The 25,131-nt window shown below is 35.7% G+C and overlaps 1 protein-coding gene across 7 annotated transcripts in view; it reads left to right on the top strand.

The window, feature by feature from the left end:
• The window catches only part of SOX5 (SRY-box transcription factor 5), a 991,426-nt gene that overhangs the window by 758,345 nt on the left and 207,950 nt on the right, over nt 1–25,131 (top strand). For all 7 annotated transcript variants that reach the window (XM_067695917.1, XM_067695916.1, XM_067695915.1 and 4 more), the window contains one exon: nt 19,827–19,913. In XM_067695917.1, the coding sequence (XP_067552018.1) occupies nt 19,827–19,913 (87 nt within the window). The remainder of the gene's footprint in view (nt 1–19,826; nt 19,914–25,131) is intronic.

Genomic DNA, 25,131 nt, shown 5'->3' with positions numbered 1-25,131 from the left:
TCATTGAAAAGGGACTGGCTATTGTGAAGCAAACATAAAAATAGAGGGAGCATTTAACTTGAAATATATGAGAAAAAGCTCTATAGAAACTCCAACAGAGGCCTTTAATGGAAAGTACACCCGGCCATCTCATTATAAGTACATCCCTGGGAGCCAAGTGTTATGAGCATTAGTAAGAAGGTGGTATTATTAAAAAAAAAAATTGATTATAATCAAGCTTAATGTATTTGTGGCTTAATAAAAGTATTACATGGCGGTAGTGAGTATCATGGCATAATACAGACCTCTTAACATTGGATTGTTCATAAGTATTGTATTTCATAATGTTAATCTGTGGAGCCCTTTACTTCCTGATGGGAAAATAGAAACTTGTATTGGCAAAGAGAAGATGACAGAATTGTAGACTGGCCCCTATTAACCCCAGAAAATACAATTCAACATATATCTTATCATCTTAATCTTCCGAATATTTTTCTAGTTTATAGCATAATACAATATTGTATATAACAAACAGATGTCTCCCCTAGGTCACTGTTTGTAATTTAGTAAGTTGTAGGTGTCCAGCTGGAGAGCCTAGAGCTGCTGGTGAAGGATGAATGCTTGACATGCCTCGTTAACTTAATGTAGGTAAGAGGCTGGTGGGCTTAAAGGATTTGGTAGTAGCCCCATAGAGAACTACCTAAATGAATTCAAATAGTGTGGAATAAACTTTTTTTTTCCTATTATTTTCCACCCCCCCCATGCTGTGAAATCTCACTGATCATTATTTTTTAGGCACTTTATGTGTGATAACAAAAACAGAAAGGCTGAAATATGTATGAAAACAAAAGTTTCAATTAAACTCAAATCAAGTATTTTTTAAAGGTGTTGGTTTTTAGTTTTCATACAGCTTCCTTTGGCACATAACTCGTCACGTGTTTTGAGATTTGGCTTTTTGTTGCTTTATCATTTTGAGGGTGCTGCGCTTCTCAGCTGAACAGTTTGCTGAGAAGAAAAGAGAGAAATAAATAAGCCAGGTTTTACGTATAGGACTATGGACTAAAATAATTGACACCTACTGTATAATAGGAAAGCCTGTTAGATTATATATCTACTTTAATATACTTCATACATTTTGGAAATATTCTTGTAAATAATGTAATCCTCTAATTAAACAAAGTAATTTCTCTCTTGTTCTTTGGTAGCTGCCGTGGATCAATGATGTTTTTTCTTTCTCTCTTTAGAAAAAGAACACTTTATTTTTAATTTCATAAACATATTTTTAAGTAGATAATGCACCCCTGTCAAGTAATAAAGATCCATTACGATGCTTACAAATTTATTGCAGTGACTTAAAATTTTAGTTTATCAAATTTCTTGCAATAAATTATTTGCTTTCTGCAAATAAGATTGTAGGCAGCTACCACACTTGGAATGACTTACTTGGAATGCTTGTAATTTAACTGAAGATCTCAACTCCTGTTATTGGAGCACATTAATTTTTGAGGGTAAAATATGTGTTTCTAATTTAGCATAATTTTAACAATGTTTTATCTGAATCATCTTCCTAGAATAATTACTAGATTTTTCCAAAGAGTTGAGGGCAGTGAAGCCTTTTTGAAACCTTCTTCACTATTCGTGCCAGTGTTCCCTTTGGATAGAAGATCTAATGTCCAACAACAGAGACCCTGTGGGGCTTAAACATCCTCTGCACCTTTTTGTGAGAAATGAGATCGCAGGTTCCTGGAGGGTTTCAGTTCCCTCAGGGAAAACTCTCAGAGGTATAAACACTTTCAAATTTCTGACATGTGGAACACAGACCTTTGTGGCTTTTGAAAGACCATTCCCAAGTTTATAAAAGCTTGCTCTCTGACCCCCAGGTCAGAAAATTGGGTGGTCTGTCATTTTACTGGATTCATCCATCCTTTTGTGATAAAATTCTGACCTATATCTTAGTTTTTTAACTGCTGATGTTTCATAGTACTTCACCAAAATCTCTAGGCTGTTTTAAATAAGCTTTTCCTTATCTTTTTTTATTTCATTCTTTTATATCCGTAACTCGTTAGGAAAGCATGGGATACACGTCATAGTATGGTGGACATCCCTTGAGCCCTTTCCACCCCCCACCCACTTTTTCTCCTCAGTTACATTTCTAATGAGACAAGTGAGTTCAAATTATATGCAAATATTATATATTAATTTTACTAATTGTATGTGTATGTGAAAGAGAAAGATTTAGGTGACATGCATTTCTATCTATCATTATTACAGACGTGAGAGTGAAGTTCAGTGATGACCTCTGGATAGCTAAGCACAGGAGGAGGACTGTTAACAGCTCTCTTTCCTACTCTTCTCTCTCTCCCTGTATATTTCATTATTCTTTCAAAAGTTTATGTGTCAGTGTTTTTCTCTCAATTATTAGATTTAAGACATGATCTATGGATGTAACTGATCGATCTTTTTAAGAATATATTAATAGAAAGACTAAGCAGGCAAAATACTACTATGCTATAGAAATCCATGTTAATTATATTCAAGGTATAGATTATTTTATTTTCTGCCATAACACCCTTTCCAGGATTTGTGATTTGTTGTCCTGCCATTTTTTTGAATTAATAATATTATCCCATTCATCCTTCTCTCATTTACCAAATTACTTGTAACATTATTCCAACTGTTCTCTGAACCTACCCCCTCAGTTCTCAACCACAGGAGGTTGCCCTTGTCATTTGGCTGACACCTCAGGAGTTTCTATTTTCTCTTTGCCACTTACATAGACATATGTATCTCTCTTATATTTTGTATTATATTACGTGGAAGAAGAGATATGTATTTCTAACATGTAGTCACATGATTCATGGTCCTTTATTAAAGACTTTTAAACAAAAATTTTGTTCACAATACTTCAGTAATAACTCTTCATTTTCCCCATTTTTAATAAATAAAATATATATCTGTTCCTGGTAGTTCATTATTGCATTTTACTGTAGGTTTGTTTTTCATTTGAAATGCTACATTTCACTGAGCTGTAAAATAGAAAAGTATTGGAATATATTTGAATGTTTTTAGTTGATAATGTTTAAATTGTCACTCAAATGACATTTTGGTGTTAGTAAAATTCTTTTACCTTTCCAAAAAGAATTTAATAGATTCTACTTCAAGTCTTATTCACTTGAAAAAAATTTTCAAGTTTCTGATGATTTAATAGAATGTTTTTATACATATTTTTATACCCTGATGAATGTTTACTCATCAAAAAATTACCTCAGGTCTTGGAAAAGTACAGATTCCTGCGACTCAGGAAGACATTAAGAGCCAGTGGCCCTGGAGTTATATTTTAAAGAAGCTTCCCCATGACTAAGGACTCTAGGTGAATAGGGTCCACTTTTGTTTTCCTCTTGTTAATATCCCCCATACCTGGAAAAACGCATAGTACAAACTATTTGTTGAATTAATCCATTCTACTATTCTTATATACTTACCTTTTAATTAACCTTTGTGTCGCTAGCATGATTTAATTCATATTATTTTCCTAATTACAGAAAAGATGATAAATTGACCCCATTTCTGGAAATTATTGCCAGTAGAATTTTTTTATAGCAGATTTAATTGATAAACAGAAGACTATTTTAGAACTCTTTATGGCAGTGCTACGATAGTAACATTTGGAAAAATATCTATTAGCACGTTTATTTACTATTCATTAATGTAATGATTCAAGTAAGACATTGTTCTATTTACATTTACTTCAATAAATTAAACAATAGGAGAGCAACTCAGTGACACTCTAGCAATCTGAGTCAAAGGTTTAGTGTCTGATCACTGTTACTCTATACATCTAACAGTGTATGGTGTATTACAGTAGCCGGTGAGTTTCTTGAAATTCAGAGACCATGTCTTAGTTCCTCTCACAGGGCCACAGTTGTGGCTTAATAGATAACTGTTAGATAAAAGATTGAATAAATGGGTAGAGTATGAGGCCTCCTGATCTTGTGTGTGTGTGCCCTCGTGTGTGTGAATTTTGCAAAATAAAGAAAATGTAAGTATCCATATATGACATATATATTTTTAATAAATTTATTTCTTTATTTTTGGCTGTGTTGGGTCTTCGTTGCTGCGTGCAGGCTTTTCTCTAGTTGTGGCGAGCGGGGGCTACTCTTTGTACGGAGCACGGGCTCTAGGCACATGGGCTTCAGTAGTTGTGGTGCATGAGCTTCAGTAGTCATGGTACACGGGCGTAGTTGCTCTGCAACATGTGAGATCTTCCAGGACCAGGGCTCGAACCCATGTCCCCTACATTGGCAGGTGGATTCTTAACCACTGTGCCACCAGGGAAGTCCTCTATGACATATATTTTTAAAAGTAGTCTGCTGACTCAGTACATTATGTGCACTAAAAGCAAAGAGAATAGTTTTGTACATTCATTTAATTAAGAAATTAAAAGAATATACAAACAGGCTGTACATGACTACCTTTATACCCAGTGCCTTTAACATTAAGAATGGTTACGTTTCTGGTAATATAAGAAAAATGAAAACAAAACTATGCTTTTCTCTTTTGCTATTTTTCCAGATTTTTTCTTTTTTTCTTTGCTTCCTTTTTATCTTCTTTCACTTGTTCCTTCTTTTTTTTCTTAACATCTTTATTGGAGTATAATTGCTTTACAATGTTGTGTTAGTTTCTGCTTTATAACAAAGTGAATCACCTATACATATACATATATCCCCATATCTCCTCCTTCTACGTCTCCCTCCCACAATCCCTATACCACCCCGCTAGGTGGTCACAGAGCACTAAGCTGATCTCCCTGTGCTATGCAGCTGCTTCCCACTAGCTATCTATTTTACATTTGGTAGTGTATATATGTCCATGCCACTCTCTCAGTTCATCCCAGCTTACACTTCGCCCTTCCCGTGTCCTCAAGTCCATTCTCTATGACTGCGTCTTTATTCCTGTCCTGCCCCTAGTTTCTTCAGAACCACTTTTTTTTTAAGATTCCATATATACGTGTTAGCATATGGTATTTGTTTTTCACTTTCTGACTTACTTCACTCTGTATGACAGACTCTTAAGTCCATCCACCTCACTACAAATAACTCAATTTTGTTTCTTTTTATGGCTGAGTAATATTCCATTGTATATATGTGCCACATCTTCTTTATCCATTCATCTGTCGATGGACACTTAGGTTGCTTCCATGTCCTGGCTATTGTAAATAGAGCTGCAGTGAACATTGTGGTACATGACTCATTTTGAATTATGGTTTTCTCAGGGTATATGTCCAGGAGTGGGATTGCTGAGTCATATGGTAGTTCTGTTTTTAGTTTTTTAAGGAACCTCCATACTGTTCTCCATAGTGGCTGTATCAATTTACATTCCCACCAACAGTGCAAGAGGGTTCCCTTTTCTCCACACCCTCTCCAGCATTTATTATTTGCAGATTTTTTGATGATGGCCATTCTGACTGGTGTGAGGTGATACCTCATTGTAGTTTTGATTTGCATCTCTCTAATGATTAGTGATGTTGAGCATCCTTGCATGTGTTTGTTGGCAATCTGTATATCTTCTTTGGAGAAATGTCTATTTAGGTCTTCTGCCCATTTTGGGATTGGGTGGTTTGTTTATTTGATATTGAGCTGCATGAGCTGCTTGTAAATTTTGGAGATTAATCCTTTGTCAGTTGCTTCATTTGCAAATATTTTCTCCCATTCTGAGGGTTGCCTTTTCATCTTGTTTATGGTTTCCTTTGCTGTGCAAAAGCTTTTAAGTTTTATTAGGTCTCATTTGTTTATTTTTGTTTTTATTTCCATTCCTCTAGGATGTGGGTCAAAAAGGATCTTGCTGTGATTTATGTCATAGAGTGTTCTACCTATGTTTTCCTCTAAGAGTTGTACAGTGCCTGGCCTTACATTTAGATCTTTAATCCATTTTGAGTTTATTTTTGTGTATGGCATTAGGGAGTGTTCTAATATCATTCTTTTACATGTAGCTGTCCAGTTTTCCCAGCACCACTTATTGAAGAAACTGTCATTTCTCCATTGTATATTCTTGCCTCCTTTATCAAAAATAAGGTGACCATATGTGTGTGGGTTTATCTCTGGACTTTCTGCCCTGTTCCATTGATCTATATTTCTGTTTTTGTGCCAATACCATACTGTCTTGATTAGTGTAGCTTTGTAGTATAATCTGAAGTCCAGGAGCCTGATTCCTCCAACTCCATTTTTTTTTCCCCAAATTGCTTTGGTTACTCAGGGTCTTTTGTGTTTCCATACAAATTGTGAAAGTTTTTGTTCTAGTTCTGTGAAAAATGCCATTGGTAGTTTGATAGGGATTGCATTGAATCTGTAGATTGCTTTGGGTAGTATAGTCATTTTCACAATGTTGATTCCTCCAATCCAAGAACATGGTATATCTCTCCATCTGTTTATATCACCTTTAATTTCTTTCATCAGTGTCTTATAGTTTTCTGCATACAGGTCTTTTGTCTCCTTAGATAAGTTTATTCCTAGGTATTTTATTTTTTGTGTGGCAGTGGTAAATGGTAGTGTTTCCTTAATTTCTCCTTAAGATTTTTCATCATTAGTGTTTAGGAATGAAAGAGATTTCTGTGCATTAATTTTGTATCCTGCTACTTTACCAAATTCATTGATCAGCTCTAGTAGTTTTCTGGTAGCATCTTTTTTTTTTTTTTTTTGCAGTACGCGGGCCTCCCACTGTTGTGGCCTCTCCCGTTGTGGAGCTCAGGCTCTGGACGCGCAGGCTCAGGGGCCATGGCTTACGGGCCTAGCCATTCCACGGCATGTGGGATCTTCCCAGACCGGGGCACAAACCCACGTCCCCTGCATCGGCAGGCGGACTCTCAACCACTGCGCCACCAGGGAACCCCTGCTAGCATCTTTATGATTCTCTATGTATAGTATCATGTCATCTGCAAATAGTGACAACTTTACTACTTCTTTTCCGATTTGGCATCCTTTTATTTCTTTATCTTCTCTGATTGCTGTGGCTAAAACTTCCAAAACTATGACGAATAATAGTGGTGAGAGTGGACACTCTTGTCTTGTTCCTGATCTTAGGGGAAATGGTTCCAGTTTTTCACCACTGAGAATGATGTTGGCTGTGGGTTTGTCATATATGGGCTTTATTACATTGAGATAAGTTCCCTGTATGCCTTCTTTCTGGAGGGTTTTTATCATAAATGGGTATTGAATTTTGTCAAATGCTTTTTCTGCATCTATTGAGATGATCACATGGTTTTTATTCTTTAGTTTGTTAATATGGTGTATCAATTTGATTGATTTGTGTATATAGAAGAATCCTTGCATTCCTGGGATAAACCCCACTTGATCATGGTGTATGATCCTTTTAATGTGCTGTTGGATTCTGTTTGCTAGTATTTTGTTGAGGATTTTTGTTCTATGTTCATCAGTGATATTGGCCTGTAGTTTTCTTTCTTTGTGACATCTTTGTCTGGTTTTGGTATCAGGGTGATGGTGGCCTTGTAGAATGAGTTTGGGAGTGTTCCTCCCTCTGCTATATTTTGGAAGGTTTTGAGAAGGATAGGTGTTAGCTCTTCTCTAAATGTTTGATAGAATTTGCCTGTGAAGCCATCTGGTCCTGGGCTTTTGTTTTTTGGAAGATTTTTCATCACAGTCTCAATTTCAGTGCTTGTGATTGGTCTGTTCATATTTTCTATTTCTTCCTGATTCAGTCTTGGAAGGTTGTGCATTTCTAAGAATTTGTCCATTTCTTCCAGGTTGTCCATTTTATTGGCATATAGTTGCTTGTAGTAATCTCTCATGATCCTTTGTATTTCTGCAGTGTCAGTTGTTACTTCTACTCTTTCATTTCTAATTCTATTGATTTGAGTCTTCTCCCTTTTTTTCTTGATGAGTCTGGCTAATGGTTTATCAATTTTGTTTATCTTCTCAAAGAACTAGCTTTTAGTTTTATTGATCTTTGCTATCGTTTCCTTCATTTCCTTTTCATTTATTTGTAATCTGAACTTCATGATTTCTTTCCTTCTGCTAACTTTGGGGGTTTTTTGCTCTTCTTTCTCTAATTACTTTAGGTGTAAAGTTAGGTTGTTCATTGGAGATGTTTCTTGTTTCTTGAGGTATGATTGTATTGCTATAAACTTCCCTCTTAGAAGTGCTTTTGCTGCATCCCATAGGTTTTGGGTCATCGTGTTTTTATTGCCATTGTTTCTAGGTATGTTTTGATTTCCTCTTTGATTTCTTCAGTGATCTCTTGGTTATTTATTAGTGTATTGTTTAGCCTCCATGTGTTTGTATGTTTTACAGATTTTTTTTTGTAATTGATATCTAGTCGCATAGTGTTGTGGTTGGAAAAGATACTTGATACAATTTCAATTTTCTTAAATTTACCAAGGCTTGATTTGTGATCCAAGATATGATCTATCCTGGAGAATGTTCCATGAGCACTTGAGAAGAAACTGTACTCTGTTTTTTTATGTGGGATGTCCTATAAATATCAATTAAGTCCATCTTGTTTAATGTATCATTTAAAGCTTGTGTTTCCTTATTTATTTTCATTTTGGATGATCTGTCCATTGTTGAAAGTGGGGTGTTAAAGTCCCCTACTATGAATGTGTTACTGTCGATTTCCCCTTTTATGGCTGTTAGTGTTTGCCTTATGTATTGAGGTGCTCCTATGTTGCGTGCATAAATATTTACAATTGTTTTATCTTCTTTTTGGATTGATCCCTTGATCATTATGTAGTGTCCTTCTTTGTCTCTTGTAATAGTCTTTATTTTAAAGTCTATTTTGTCTGATATGATAATTGTTACTCCAGCTTTCTTTTGATTTCCATTTGCAGGGAATATCTTTTTCCATTCCCTTACTTTTAGTCTGTATGTGTCCCTAGGTCTGAAGTGGGTCTCTTATAGACAGCATATATATGGGTCTTGTGTTTGTGTCCCTTCAGCCTGTCCATGTCTTTTGTTTGGTGATTTAATCTATTTACATTTAAGGTAGTTATCCATATGTTTGTTCCAATTACCATTTTCTTAATTGTTTTGGGTTTGTTATTGTAGGTCTTTTCCTTCTCTTGTGTTTCCTGCCTAGAGAAGTTCCTTTAGCATTTGTTGTAGAGCTGGTTTGGTGGTGCTGAATTCTCTTAGCTTTTTCTTGTCTGTAAAGGTTTCAATTTTTCCATCAAATCTGAATGAGATCCTTGCTGGGTAGGGTAATCTTGGTTTTAGGTTTTTCCCTTTCATCACTTTAAATGTGGCCTGCCACACTCCCTTCTGGCTTGCAGAGTTTCTGCTGAAAGTTCAGCTGTTAACCTTATGGGGATTCCCTTGTACGTTATTTGTTGTTTTTCTGTTGCTGCTTTTAATATGTTTTCTTTGTATGTAGTTTTTGATAGTTTGATTAACATATGTCTTGGCATGTTTCTCCTTGGATTTATCCTGTATGGGACTCTATGCTTCCTGGACTTGACTATTTCCTTTCCCATATTAGGGGAGTTTTCATCTATAATCTCTTGAAATATTTTCTCAGTCCCCTTCTTTTTCTCTTCTTCTTCTGGGACCCCTGTAATTCGAATGTTGGTGCATTTAATGTTTTCCCAGAGGTCTCTGAGACTGTCCTCAATTCTTTTCATTCTTTTTTCTTTATTCCACTCTGTGGTAATTATTTCCACTATTTTACCTTCGAGGTCACTTATCCGTTCTTCTGCCTCAGTTATTCTGCTATTGATTCCTTCTAGAGAATTTTTAATTTCATTTATTGTGTTGTTCATCATTGTTTGTTTGCTCTTTAGTTCTTGTAGGTCCTTGTTAAACGCTTCTTGTATTTTCTCCATTCTATTTCCAAGATTTTGGATCATCTATACTATCATTATTCTGAATTCTTTTTCAGGTAGACTGCCTATTTCCTCTCCATTTGTTTGATCTGGTGGGTCTTTACCTTGCTCCTTCATCTGCTATGTGTTTCTCTGTCTTCTCATTTTGCTTAACTTACTGTGTTTGGCGTCTCCTTTTCACAGGCTGCAGGTTCTTCGTTCCTGTTGTTTTTGGTGTCTGCCCCCAGTGGCTAAGGTTGGTTCAGTGGGTTTTAACGTAGGCTTCCTGGTGGAGGCGACTGGTGCCTGTGTTCTGGTGGATGAGGCTTGATCTTGTCTTTCTGGTGGGGAGGATTGCGTCCGATGGTGTGTTTTGGGGTGTCTGTGACCTTATTATGATTTTAGGCAGGCTCTCTGCTAATGGGTGGGGTTGTGTTCCTGTCCTGCTAGTTGTTTGGCATAAGATGTCCAGCACTATAGCTTGCTAGTCGTTGATTGGAGCTGGGTCTTAGTGCTGAGGTGGAGATCTCTGGGAGAGCTTTTGCCATTTGATATTACGTGGAGCTGGGAAGTCTCTGCTGGACCAGTGTCCTGAACTCGGCTCTCCCACCTCAGAGGCACAGGCCTGGCACCCCGCCGGCTCACCAAGACCCTGTCAGCCACCCAGCTGTTGGGAAGTCTGAGGTCTTCTGCCAGCGTTCAGTAGGTGTTCTTTAGGAGTTGTTCCACATGTAGATGTATTCCTGATGTATTTGTGGGGAGGAAGGTGATCTCCACATCTTACTCCTCTGCCATCTTGAAGGTCTCCTCCACTTGTTCCTTTTTAAATGAAAATGGTTTTGACACGTTGATTTTTTTGCTGTTTTGTATATTGGGGGTTCACAGCAAGTCTTACCTTACACAACTTTGTATCATTGTTGTTTAGATTATATTTAAGCTTGTGAACATTAAATGCCATTTTGCAAATAAAACTATTGTATTTTCTCATCTAAAATTACTCTAAAAATGACACAATCCAAAATCCATGAAAGGTTATGAGAGACCAAATATAACAAGTTGTTAAGGCAGATGGACTACTTTGGTTGAGAAGGCTGTGTGCAAATTTAGATATATGATTTTAAGGAAATCAAAGGATTTTTTCTTAATTTTAAAATCTGATATTCTGTATTAGAACATAAAAATATAATTTGAGTTATAAGTAGCTTTTCAGCTCAGCTGTTCGACTACCTGAATATCACAATTTCTGATTTATCATATGAATCATGTCAGTTTTTATTGTTCATATCTTTTCAGGCCTCTGGCAAGCTGAGATTGCGATTTGTTTTCACATATGTTGTGATAGAGAAGATTCAGGATGTGTAGTGGTTTAGCATCAGGCTGTATGCACTTTAATTCTCACTTCCAGTGGTAAAACATTCTGTCATATTTTTAAAGTATTGGAATTCTCATTCTAATGTATGTTAAGTGGTTTTCTATTTCTATACTTTTTGTATCTCCTTTATCATCTCTACTACCCACCTTCCCAATTATAAACAATAACAAAATTCTACAAATATGATCATTAATTTTTGTTTTCAGCATAGTCTAGATATCTAATTAAATGGATGATTTTCTGAATATAATCTTACAGTAGGATAATTGCTTCATTTATAATTCAAATACATATTTAGGTAATTCTTTTCTTAAATATATCAGTAGCTATATATAATATGCTTAGATCTATGTTTCTTTACTAAACTGTGATATGGTTAAGCTATCTTAAACTTTTCCTGTTTGTTTATAAATTTGTCTTCTGAAATTAAGACTTCATTTGCCTTAAATATTCCTGATTCTCATATACCATTTGCTATAATTTAGTTCTTATGACTTGTCTTCTATTTTTCTTTCTTCTTCTATCTCACATATATGCAGTTGAGAAATACTGTTTCAAATAAAACATATGGAAAATAACAGATGTATTACAGTTGGTCACTGAGAAAGTTGGCTATTTGCTGGATGAAATAGTCTTGAGAATCTTTTACTGGAAATATTTTAACTGTTATAAATTGACTATTAATTGATACCGTCATGAACACCTTCCTCCCAATTTTCTGTCAAGTTGCCTTTGCTTTCCTATTGTACCCCTCTTGCCTTAGTAACCTTTTTTCTTCCTCCTACTCTCCACTCTCACCCCTCTAATTGTGACTAATGGCTAGAACCTAATACACATTTCACCACCCACACTTTGCTGACAACATAAATTATTTGGATAAAGATGGACAATATTCATTAGCTGTGTGTGCACTTTACTGAAAGAGCCTTACACAGGAGTGCCACACTTTCCCATTTTTATTAAAAGTTAAAATGCTTTTCCTGTCTTGGGGGTTGGGGTGAGTTAGCCATGATAGAGGACAGGGCTACAGTGCTAATAAATAAAAATAATAAGTATTACCGCTGGTTGAATGACCCTGGGAAAAGAGCACTACAAAGCTATTTGTTGTTCCCTTTCACTTGTCAACAGCACTGGCTTAAAAGCTTTAGCCATTGTTGAGGACCTTACAGAACCCTTGGAAAGTTAGAAAGACAACGGTCAAAAAAGAAACTCAGGCAAAGATTAGTTGAGTATTTTTGTATTTCTGTGCTGTTTTGGGACAATTCATATATTAACCTAATGGAAGTGACAACAGTCTTTGTCCCTCTTAGTACTACAGCTCTTTCAATGTCATCTTTATTGACATGAACCAACTGAAAAATTCATAGGAATGACAGATAAACCAGTGAAACTAAGGGTTATGAATCATTTTCATAAAAATGTGTAGAGGTAGAACTATTACCCTTTGATGCGGCTTTTGATTTCTAGGTAGTTATAGTGATGGGCAAAGTGAAGCATATGTATATACTTTTCATTTGGATTTTAACATAAATCTCTTGGGTTGTTGTATACTAAGTTGTAGTTGTAATGTTAGTCAAACTTTTTAAATGTTACTGTGTGCCCAGCACTGTCTTAAGCACTTTACATAAATTATTTCATTTAATTCTTTTGACAATAGTATAAGTATAGTTATTATCCCCTTTTATAGACGAGTAAATTGAAGCATAGAGAGGTTAAATTACTTGCCAAAGGTCACAAAATTAGTCATAGTAAGTGATGGAGTCATGTTGTATGATGTTAAGTTTTTTTTTACATTTAGTAGCAAAACAGAGATTTTGTACATGAGAAAAAAACTCTTTGAAATTCCTTTTTGAAATGCTGCCCTGAAATTACTTATGTTATTTTTTTCTGGGATCTAATATTTAACACAAGAAAAAAACAGAGTGTTTTAGTCTATGCAAGGAAATGCACTTGCTTTCTGAGTGATGGAGTGGATAAAACTAGGAGAGTTTCATAAGTCTGTCTCTTAATGGATATTTTGTGTAGGAAATATAGAGCCATCTTTTGAGGAGAAAACCCAAGTTTATTGATATGTAGCAGTTATAGCATATTGATTTTTTTTTTTTTTTGCGGTACGCGGGCCTCTCGCTGTTGTGGCCTCTCCCGTTGCGGAGCACAGGCTCCGGACGCGCAGGCTCAGCGGCCATGGCTCATGGGCCCAGCCGCCTCGCGGCATGTGGGATCCTCCCGGACCGGGGCACGAACCCGTGTCCCCTGCATCGGCAGGGGGACTCTCAACCATTGCGCCACCAGGGAAGCCCCTAGCATATTGATTATGGTATATTAAATCATGTAATGAAAAAATATTCTTCTAAAATATGGTATAAGATTGGATATAATTGAACAGGTGTGTTAACAGTTATAGCCTGTACGTTGAGAAAATTTAAGCCTGTGGGTAATGATTTAGATATTGCAATATTCCAAAAACCGGTTGCACATTAAAAATTTCAAAACTTGAGTCAGCAGGCCAAAGAATTTTTTTTTCTCTTAACCAAGCTCTTATTAAATTTCAAGTGGAAACAAAGAAATATTTTGGCACTACTAAAAGTAAAGTATTTCTAGAGCTTAATTCATTTCAGGATGATTACATATAAAATGAGGCTTATTGAAATCCTAATGCTTTGGAATTTCAGATGTGTTTCTATTGTGTGTTGTGGTGTGTGTTATTTTTTAACATTTCCTAGAAGAACTTGATGTTTCCAGTAGCGGACTAGCTGTAGTGCTTGGCTAATGAGACTATTACAAGGCCTTCTGGTCTTCAGTGCCCAGATCCACTCCAGATATGTAGAAGTTTTTATATTACTAACATTGCATTGTTTGATATTTGCCCCCAAGTGTTGTCTAGACATGCAGCTATTGTCAACATGAATTGAACTCTTACTGGTATATGATTTCCAGATTTAGCCCAACCTTCCCCTCAAAAATAATCTTATTATCAGTAATTGAATAAGTAAATAGCAAAACTGTAATTAGCTTTTTGAAGAAAACTATAGTTAGCCAAGTGTACTAACTAACATTTATAACTAACTATTCTATATTTTCATGGGAGCCATCAAGTGAAAGCTTCCAAGGGGAGAATATTGAATTAACAGTACCTAATTCTAACTGACGTTCACCACCCAGACCACCTATCATCTAATTATTGTCTAAAACTAGATGAGGTGAATAAAACTGGACTAACATTTTACTTTTGAAAAGTTTGACTCTTTATTAAAAGAACTTATCGCGGTGCGTGGTATATGGAAAAGAACGCTAAACTAGGAGTTAGGCTTCAAGTGCTGCCTTCATCATTAATTAGATTTATTATCTTAGGCAAGTTGTAACCTTAAGTTAGATTTTCAGTCTGTAAAATGAAGAGTTTGGTCTAGTTATTACCCAACTTGGATTGAGCAAAACAGTCATCTCCCAACACTAGTTTCCTTGGTCAAATACGTAATCCATAACTCACGTAAAGATTGACGGTCTGTTAACACATAAAGTGGTCTAAATCTTGTAAGAAAAAGAAATGTCAATTTGTTTAATGTTAATTAGATTTACACGACAGTGGAATGCTTATTTTATTTGTTTGCTTTAGTGTTACTTGTAACCAAGCAATTTATGTTGGTTGGTTACAAGTAAACCAACCAACATAAATTTATGTCCAGTATATGTTTTAGTAAATTAGTTTTGTGGAATGCTTATCTAAATGTTATCTAAAGCTCCTTCCAGGTTTAAAATGCTGATTCTATGATATGAATAATCGACACATGCTTTTACTTCTTGACTTTGAAGGAGGTATTAGTATATTTTTGACGTTCAGCCATATTGTTGTTCCTTCCAAAAGAAAACTTTCATCCCTAAATGTGCACCCTATCACATGTCAGGAATAACACAGCTTAGTTTAAGCCACAAAATTAAAGTATAAACAGTGGTAGATTTGGTATGACCTAACTCCTGGGACTTTGTTTAAAAAGTCACATATTATACATACATATTTTTTGCTTGTTCGATTTTTTCAATGAGCTCTGCCACTGCAGCTCAAGGGAGATTAAGGAAAAAAAAACCCTACATAAACACAAAGCAAAAACCTGAGCCTGTGTGTAAAGCTACTGCACTGGAGCGAATGTGGTTTAATTCTTGGCACTGGGAGCTTGTTGGAGAATTACAATATGTTGGCATGAGTCTCTGGGTTGGGTCTCATTGTTCCAGATGAGGGAGTCAGTCTTAAGGGTGTTTGGCACTGAAGGGAAAAAGGAGTGAGAGTTATAGGGAATGAGCAGGCCCTAAAGAGGCAGGATGCTGTTGTAACAATGGCTGGCACAGTTAGGGGGGCCATTCACTGGTGGGGATTGCCATAGGCATTGATGTGAAGAACGATATGTGAGTAAAAGAGGCAAGGGTAAGAAAGGAAAAGCAAGCAAACATATCAAAAGGGTCCTGATGGCAGAAAGAGACAAAAGTAATCCAGTTAGAGTCATCTTCCTGTTAATGGATTGACTGATAACTTTCATTTCTCTCTAATTTATCTTACAGCTTATTTCTTAATATTTATTTTATTTTCTCTTTAAAAATAGATATGCATTTACCTTACCCCTAAAAAGACAAATTCTGTAATTAAGAGGCCTTGGTTTTGTATTCCATCTGTGCTACTTTCTGACTAGGTGATGCTGGGCCTTGGTTTTCTTACTGAGCCTTGGTTTTCTCATCTGCAAAATGGATATAATGATAATATACAACATTGACAAATTATTCTATCTGACAGCATTCTGTAAACTGAAATGCCATGCAAATAATAATAACTATTATTATCTGTCATGCTTATTTTAATATAGAGAGCTCTAGCTTTAATTTTAATGATAATCATGATACTCCAATGCTTGGGAGAAGTAAATCTCAGGAGACTCTTTAAAGTGTTTAAAGTAAAACTATGACACATCTTAACATGAAAGTAATGGATAATCCAGAATTTGAACATTTGGGAATAACTGTATGTCCAGAAACATACCATACTCACAGTTTAAAATACAATTCTACATGTATTTTTTTTTAAATCACATCTTAGAAAGTGGAATATTTAATAGATAACTACTATCTCTTTTACTCCATAAGCGCTGAAGTAGCAGTTACATAATTGTGTCAGATTTTACTTTAATCATATTCACACATTAATGAACAGGTATATTATAAATATTGAGATTTTGCCATTTGATCTTTCACGGTTTTAATCATTTATATTCTATGGGATCTTTACCATTTTCAGAGAAATTCAGTCATTGGGACATGTCCATTTATTGTGATCATTATTGTGAGATCATTTCATACCACTTCTTCATGAACTACCAGTGGAAATAAATTCAAACAGTAGCAGTTGTAGAATATTGAACATGGATTTGCTTAAAGCTCTTTGTTTTACAGTAATTCAGACAGAGAGGTGAAGTAGGTGAAAAGATATGCTTTTGGTCCCCCTGAGCTAGATAGTGTTAAAGTCCTGGTGAGAATGCATATTGTTTGACTTATAGCCCAATAGTCCTTCCACCTTATGAATGCATTTTCATTTCAATGCATATATCTGCTATATGGTCATAGGTTTTCCTTAAATCATCCAAAATTCTAAAGTTCAAAGTCATATAGTGGGACTACCTCCTGAACATATTGAAAATTGTAAGGAATCTTGGCTTTTAATCTCATCATGCTGCCCATAGGTACATGTTACCCTGGGACATTCAATTTATCCTTTCAAATGTTTACTTCGTCCATCCACTGGAGTTAATAACAATAGTTATTTCTGACTGTCCATGGCTGTTTTGCAGGTGAAATGCAGTAATGTGTGTGTACTAAAAAGAGCAAAGGCTTTGGGATCCAGTCAGTTGAACTTAGCTCCGTATTAGGCAAGTCACGATATTTCTCAAAGCTTTGGTTTCTTAATGGTGAAACAGACATACCAATATCTAATTCAGGGGATTATTATGAGAAGTTTGAGATACCACATGTAAAGGACCTGGTACACTGTTTCTCACTTAACCCTCAAAATGGCAGCTATCATTATCGTCATCAATAAGAGACTTAGGAATTTGTAGGGAAAAAAATAAACCTTAGTCCAGGACTCAGCTCTGCCCATTACATACGGTGAAACCTCAAACAAATCCTTTTCTTCGTTTGGTCTTTTTCTTAACCTGAAAGATGGATATAATAACACAATCTGAGTCTTCAGATTTTTGCTTTGATTAAGTGAGAGAATACAGGTAAAAGCATCTAGCATAGCTCCTGGCACACAGGCTGTTCAATAAACGTTTATTGAATCTGAGTTTAAACCTCATCCAAATTGCAAGTATTATTGTCTTTATTCATCCACAGGCATGACAACCCTGAGTTAGATATATTTCTGATTTTACATCTTGCAAATTACTTGGTCTTAAAGAAGTTATTCATTTTTTTCTGTAGTGTATGTTAAAAGTCAGGTACTTGAAAAAAACTGGCTTTGTATGAGAGCCTCCTATCTTTATGCAAGTTAATAAAGAGGCCAGGAATGTTGTGCAGGTTTCAGAAATCTGGCGGCTGTTTCTTTAACTCTGCAACTTAGACAGAAGACTTCTGTTTCTTTATGAGCACACTACAGTGAATATTTTGTCTAGCTGCAGGGGAAAAGCTTTGTCATGGACTTTGCAGACAATAGCCTTAAAAGTAAAATGGTCTGCTTTTGGTGCCGGGAGGTTCAGGGGCCTATTGTTAGTGCACAATGGATTTCTATTGCTGCATTCCTGCTTTGCAAGGTTTGTTAGCTTTTAATGACTGACGGTACTCTACTGCAAATACCATATTGGTTGGACCCTGTTTACATGCGACTCAAGAATTTCTGTAGAGTGCTGGAAAAAAGAAACAGTGGTATTTGTTTGACCTACTCTGATAAGGTTTAAAAAATGATTTCACTCACCAAGTGTTTACTGCGAATGTAGAAACATTGGCTATCCCTGCAGAAGTATTTTAAAGTTACTTGTAAAGCCTCAGTGAACAGAAATATTGATTACAGTAAGAAGAGATTTAATGCATTTTATTACTCAGAATTGTCATTACCATTTTCAAAACAATGTGGTATAGAAATAGGGATATTTTAAGAAAAAGTAAAATCTTTAGGATCTTTTTTCCTTAAATGTGAAAAAATAGAAAGGTATATTTTGTTACAAACGAAAAAAAAACATTTCACACATTCCATGTAAATGTGCACACGGTAATTGTGGGGGGTGTGTGTGTATATGTACACACTATACATACAGGCTATGTGAAGAAGTCATCATTCAGAGCTTTTCACTATTTTATTTTCCCCAAGTTTTTGACATCTGAAAAAGAAGCAATCCACACTGCCACAGTTTTTCCAAAGAAAATTTCACCTTCCATTCGTTGAAAACTCCACGCAGGCTTTGTGACTCTGATAGCTGATGTCTTTAAGATGAGGGCCTGAGAAAAGTAGATAGCATTAGCCAAGATGATGCTGAAGACGCTTTAAAATGCATTTTATTGTGGGGAAAATTAACGCTTTTCTAATAATCTTAGGGTCTCTAGGCCAGACTGTCCCTTTGATAAGTTAACATGTACTCCCTTTATGCTCCTAGTAGGGGGCAAACAAATGTCTGAACAAACACAAATACGCATAAACACCAATGTGGAGAATGGCAGTGTGTGTCTTCGATCCAGATAATAAGTGTGGGTATTGTTATTTAGATGGAGCATACTGGGACACTTATCTTTTAGTACACACCATTTTCTAACTGAATGCAGTGCTAATCGTGGGATTGAAAGCCATTGTAATTGTGTACCCATCTAAATGCTGACAAGAATATAAAATTACATTATTTGGAACTGAGTTTGATGTTTCAGTTTTATTAGCATTTATATTTACTTATACATTAAAATTCAACACAAAAGGAGAGATCAAAAACATGTGACATATAGAAACAAATGTCAGACCACCACATAACCCTGCTCTCTAAAATCTGTGTGTCCTGTCTTAATACAGGACATTTTAAAAGAGTGTGATACAAATCTGAAATAAGCAAATAATAAGTTTCCATTATAGGCATTACTTACTTGTCTGGATTCTGCAATCTTTGTAAAGCTTCTTTTACACCAACTCTTTTTTATATGTTCACGGTACTGGCAAATCTTTCCACAGTGTGCTAACCACCACACGATGTTAAACACATATTATGAAGTGGATGTAATTGTAAACACACAGAGGGACATAATTACATGTAGCAGATTTAAGAGCTAATTCTTTGCCTTTTTTTTACTCTGCATTTTATCAACATAATTATTTTTTGACTGCAGACTAACACCCTGAAATTGACAAGCATCCATTATAGCAGGAATTTGTTCACCAAATTGGAAAACAATGAACTGCAGGTTTATATGTACCCATTGTCATAAAGAATTAGTACAGCTTTGTTCCACAAGAGGAAAAAGCTAATGATTTTGAAACAGCAGGTGACAAAACACATTCTTTTTTTCTTCCCCTGTTATCAGTTTGTTGATGAAGTCATTATGAACTGGGACCAGGGTAGGGATGGCCTTCTTTTTAGCAGATAGACTTTTAATGAGCTTCGTTATAAAGATAGTCACATTGATTTGCTTACCTGTTTTTATTTCTTTACTTAGAAACCCCCAGTATTGAAAAGCTACTATCAAAGGACTGGAAAGACAAGCTTCTTGCAATGGGATCAGGGAACTTTGGTGAAATAAAAGGTAATATGTTTGCAATTATTTTGATCTAAAATGTACCGAAATGAATCTGATATTTAGAAATATTAGTGGTGATAAAGTACTTCTGCCCCCATGCACTCTGTCTTTGGTGTTTCTTCCTTCTAGCTTGAAAAGGGATGTACAGTGGTTCTTATTTTCTCTCTGTGCCTTATAATAGTATGTTTTTTTAACAGAATAACCCCACTGTATCTTTAACAGTATTTGATTTTCATCTTTTTTTTTAAATTTTAAATGACTTACTTTATAAGTACAAATGTATCTACAGCAGGGTTAAAAACTGTATGAGATGATTTTATACATTCTACATATTAGAAGTATGAATATACGTAATCTCCTCTTAAAACCAGGAATGACAAAGGGAGAAGGTTTAATTCCTCATACAAAAATAAAATCAAGTGGTGCTTTCAATTAATTAAAAAGTGTGTTTTCTCAGAGCATAGCAGGCAATCTATGGTTTTCTATTTGTTGCCAATAGGACACTTTTGAATCTGAGTTCTAAAGGATTAATTTTAAGGAAAAACTACTTATTAATATTAATATATTTTGTTATGTATTACTCTGTATATCTTTGATAGAGGCTGAATATATATTTTAAATATCACCAGATTTATATTGATATACATGTAGAAATCTGTGTGTAAATAACTTTTTTGCATATGTGTGTACGTGCAAGTGTTCTCCCACTGAGAGGCAGTCATCTCTCTTAAGGCTTTACTACATCAGAGCATCCTGGAGAAGGGCAAAGCACAAATCAGTCTTCTCAAATGTTTGACTTACGTGATGTCAGCATCTCTGTTTGGGAAACTTCCATAAAATGTTTGCTTGAGTATCTCACTTTTCATCCATATATTTGGAGTTTACATATATTCAGGCTATGATTAGGTGTGAATGAGTGGTGAGAGAATGAATTCCTGCTAATCAGCAAATTAAGTAACCAGAACCTATAATGGAATGAAATTCAAACAAGTAATAATTAATATCCCTTAAAGAGCTTGAAGACAAAGTTTAAAGAGAACAGAAAAGTTTCATTTTCTGAGGCAGCAAGTCCTCTATTTTGTTGGATTTTAACCCATTTGCACCTGAGATGCAGGATGTATTCTCCAAGGTTCTTTATTCTCCTGTGACCTGGGTAATAACTGAGAGCAGAGCAAAGAAGACCGCCTGTTCCAAGCCTTGTGATCTCATTCCATTGGAGGACAAACATTTTTCCCTCCCTCCTTTTCCTCACAAGTCTAACTTAAAAGCAGCAACAGCAGTGATGATAAGCTTAGAGGAAAGAAGCTCAGCTGTCCTTTCAGGCTTGCCTGTGGGGCTAGTTCAGGAAGCTGCAGTACAGTCACAAAAGAAGTTTCTGTCTTTAATTTTGAGTTTTTTAAGCTTCACATTCAGAGCACAAGTTTAGTTATTGTCCTCTGGTTCTGTTCAAAAAGCTGTTTTCTGATGCATTTAAAAGCAACTGTAGATCTTTCTTCTGTTGGGGGCATGGTTGTTAGGTGCTCGGATCAGGTTTGGCAGAAAACTGGAGGAAAAAAGCGCTGGGTTACTTTTCCTATTGACTGCCCGTGACAGTTGCAATTACTATCCATTGTTCATAGGTGGCTCGAAAGTGGAGAGGATACAATAGTGTGTTGCCCTCTGGGGGGAAATGAATTTGACTTAATGGTTCTTGGGTGGGGGGCGGTCAGACCCTATGATTATGTGCTGCCCAGGAATGTGGTTTTCATACCACCTCAGACGAAGTTAGTCAAGAACAATAGCCCAGCTCTTTGGCCTCTGTTGTTTATGAGGCAGATAAAGGTGTAAGTCTCTTGTATGCGTAGACTGTTTTCAGTCAGGGTAGGGAAGGATAAGCATGACCTTTTTTTTAATCTGAAAATATGAACTTATTCAATTATTAGATAATTTATTACTGATAATTCAGAGCAATGTATCTGAGTAGAACCTTTGTATATATTAGGATGTTTACAGCCTTTACAGTATTTACTGAGTCTTCTTGTGGATTGAAACTCTTCTCCTCCATTTACACTGGTCAGTTTTCACTTAACTTTTAATTAGTTCCAGGAAACATGAGTGAGTGAATGAATGCGTGTGTGTGTATGTGTGTGTGTGTGTGTGTGTGTGTGTGTGCATGTGTGTCCATTCTTGAATATCTAAGACCACAGCCAAGTAAGGGCAGAGCTCAGTTCCTAAGTGCTGGCTTCAAGTTGCTGTGAGTGAATTACTTTCAGCGTATTTGGACAAAGATTAAACTTACAGCTTGGCAAAATTCAACGAAGTGTTTCTTACGATTACTATTTAAAAAGTGAAAATGATAAACTTTTAAAAAGAGGAGAAATAAATAGCATTTGGTCTGGATAGTTTAGCTGTCAATAAAGAGTTGTCATACGCACTTAAAGTCAATCTCATTTTTCAAGAAACAGTGTGAGTTAGGAAAGGTCACCCATTTCTGAAAGCATAAAATTATTTTTCATGTTAGATTAGAATTTAGACCATTTTATGGTCTGGTACTTTGGAAATGTGAAGTAATTAGGTTTTAAAGTTACATTAGAAACAATTCTCTAAAAAACCACACACAAAAGTACACTGAATTCAGTTTTCCAGAACAAAAGAGTTTGACTAAAAAGGTCTACCGATAGCAAACAGTCAATATATATTATAAACTGATTAGATGACTACAGACATAATTTGTTTCTTCTTCTCTAATCAGCCGTATAGTGTAACTGGCCATTTACAGAGGTTTCTTTGCCCTTATCTATAGCAGAAGCACTGAGTAATGGTTGTGTGAAAGATGAAGAAATACATTTTATAGCCTCATAGTTACTGAGAAGGGAAAAAACAGTGCCTGCACTCCAGTTGGCAGCCAGTAGCATCACACATTGTTTCAGCTAGCATGAAATTCCATTACACTGAAGGTCATTGCATTGGTACGTCACCTGAGGACAGTATCTGGGGATCCATGGCAGCTTTGACTAATCTAAACAGATCGTCTGTTTTTCAACAAAGCCATTGCAAAATGTGTATTTTACTGACTTAAATTTATTTGTAAAATTATAACAAAAATATCTTCATGCAAAATTCTCTTAAAATATTTCTATTTTGTTCAGGTTATAAAAGCAGGGCATTGTTTGAGAGGTTTTCTGAGTAGGGCACTCAGAAAAGCCTAGATCAGTTTCTCTACCTGCCTTGTTTGAAGAATTCTTCAGAGCCTTGTTTCTTTCCCATTGGTATCCCAGATAGACCCTTCTCACCCTGCTCAGAATGCATTAATTTAGGCCAGTAAAGTGTTATATCTGGTATTAAGGAAAATGCCAGTTGTAGTCGGTATAATAAAAAATTGGCTCTTTTTGAAAGCTATAATTTTGTTCTTTCTAGAAGATGGGACATAAAGGCAAACACCAAACAGCTCTAGAATGCCAATAATGGATTCAAGTAAATAATCCATTCCACAATACTATGGTCTTTCAGAACTCATGAATTAAAGTCATGCTATGTAGATTCAACACGAGGATTAAAGTAGATCCCCTCTTAGGTGACATAACATTTTGAGATGAAGGAGATATGTAGATTTAGTATATGGCTTGAAAGAGATGATTCTGTTTAAATAACATTAGACGATTTGAAAATAAGCAGGCTTGGAACAGGAATCAGGTCCCAGGTAATAATCTAGTAAGAGGTATCCTTGGATTTTTATAAATTTAAAACATGGAAACTAAAATCTCAGCATTTAGATATGTAAGGGTTTGTATAACTTTGAAAGCTGTTTTAAACCCACTCTTTTAAAAGTCCAGTAACTATTTAAGAAACACATGGTTTGCTAATTACCTTGTGACTGTTTCATTTGTGCATTTTATATATATATATATATATATATATATATATATATATATATATATATATTTCTTCACATTTTTTCAGAGGGGTTGGAAATGTTGATTATTTTCTGAGGGAACTGTTGTATCTGGAATTTGTTTAACATAAGAGTCAGCCATAAGGAAGGTACATAACATAAAGTCATTTACTTCTAAATAAAGTGAATGTTTAATGTTTTTAATCTACTAAGCTTGTTTTATAGTTCCTTGTAGTTGCTTATGAGTAATGTTTTCACTTTTTGTAAAAACTATTTCATAAGAACTGAAGAAAGACTACTGGGGCACAGAATATAAATTTTTAAAATAAGTTTGGCAGTGTCTATAAAAGCAGAAAGCGACTTTGTGTTTTCTGCAAATCAGTTACTTGCTCTGTCTTGGGAAGCCAGAGTCCTCATGCCAGTGTATAAACACAGCAAGCGATGGGAAGAGACCAATCAGCCACTGGCTCTCATTGATTTGTATATTGATAATCCAGTTCACCAGTTAAGAAGTTATAGGGCTTCCCTGGTGGCACAGTGGTTGAGAGTCCGCCTGCCGATGCAGGGGACACGGGTTCGTGCCCCAGTCTGGGAGGATCCCACGTGCCGCCGAGCGGCTGGGCCCGTGAGCCATGGCCGCTGAGCCTGTGCTCCGCAATGGGAGAGGCCACAACAGTGAGAGGCCCGCGTACCACAAAAAAAACAAAACAAACAAACAAACAAAAGAGAAGTTATATATACCTTTTACAGCAGGCACTTAATAATGCATATTTTAAGCAGATACTCTTGCATATTTAATCTAGGGTTTATATTTGAAAATAAAAATATTCTCTCCTCAACATTTTTCTCATTTAAAAATACATTCATTCATTTAACAAGTATTCATCTGTCCGAGGGTTGTGAAGATCCTAAAATTAAAATAATTATAAAACCATTGTTTTTTTCCTGTAGATGTGGACTCCAAAGCTCATGCTATCCAGATCATTGGATAATAGAATTTACCTAAAACCTTTTCCTCTTTTAAATTAACATTTCTCTTACTAGGGGAGCATGATGTAGTTAAAAAGATTTGGTGTCTTGTTGCCCTGATTCTCTCAAAGACTTGTGGAAATGAGGTTACTTCTTTTGGTTTATTTCCTCATCCCCTCATTTAAAAACAGTTGCATTGATTACATGCCTGTTTATGTACAGCCACTTTGCTAACATCCTTTACAAAATTATTGTAACAAAGTCATTTTATTCCTATTTTATGTAGGAAGAAATTGAGTCTCAGAAAGAGAGATTAATTATCCCAAACCACGTGCTTTAGTTGTGACAGGGTCAAGATGTGACTCTAATTCTGTCTGCCTTCAA

This window comes from Pseudorca crassidens, chromosome 11 (genome assembly GCF_039906515.1).
Source record: "Pseudorca crassidens isolate mPseCra1 chromosome 11, mPseCra1.hap1, whole genome shotgun sequence".
Lineage (NCBI taxonomy): Eukaryota > Metazoa > Chordata > Mammalia > Artiodactyla > Delphinidae > Pseudorca > Pseudorca crassidens.
This window is presented reverse-complemented; position numbering and strand designations above follow the sequence as displayed.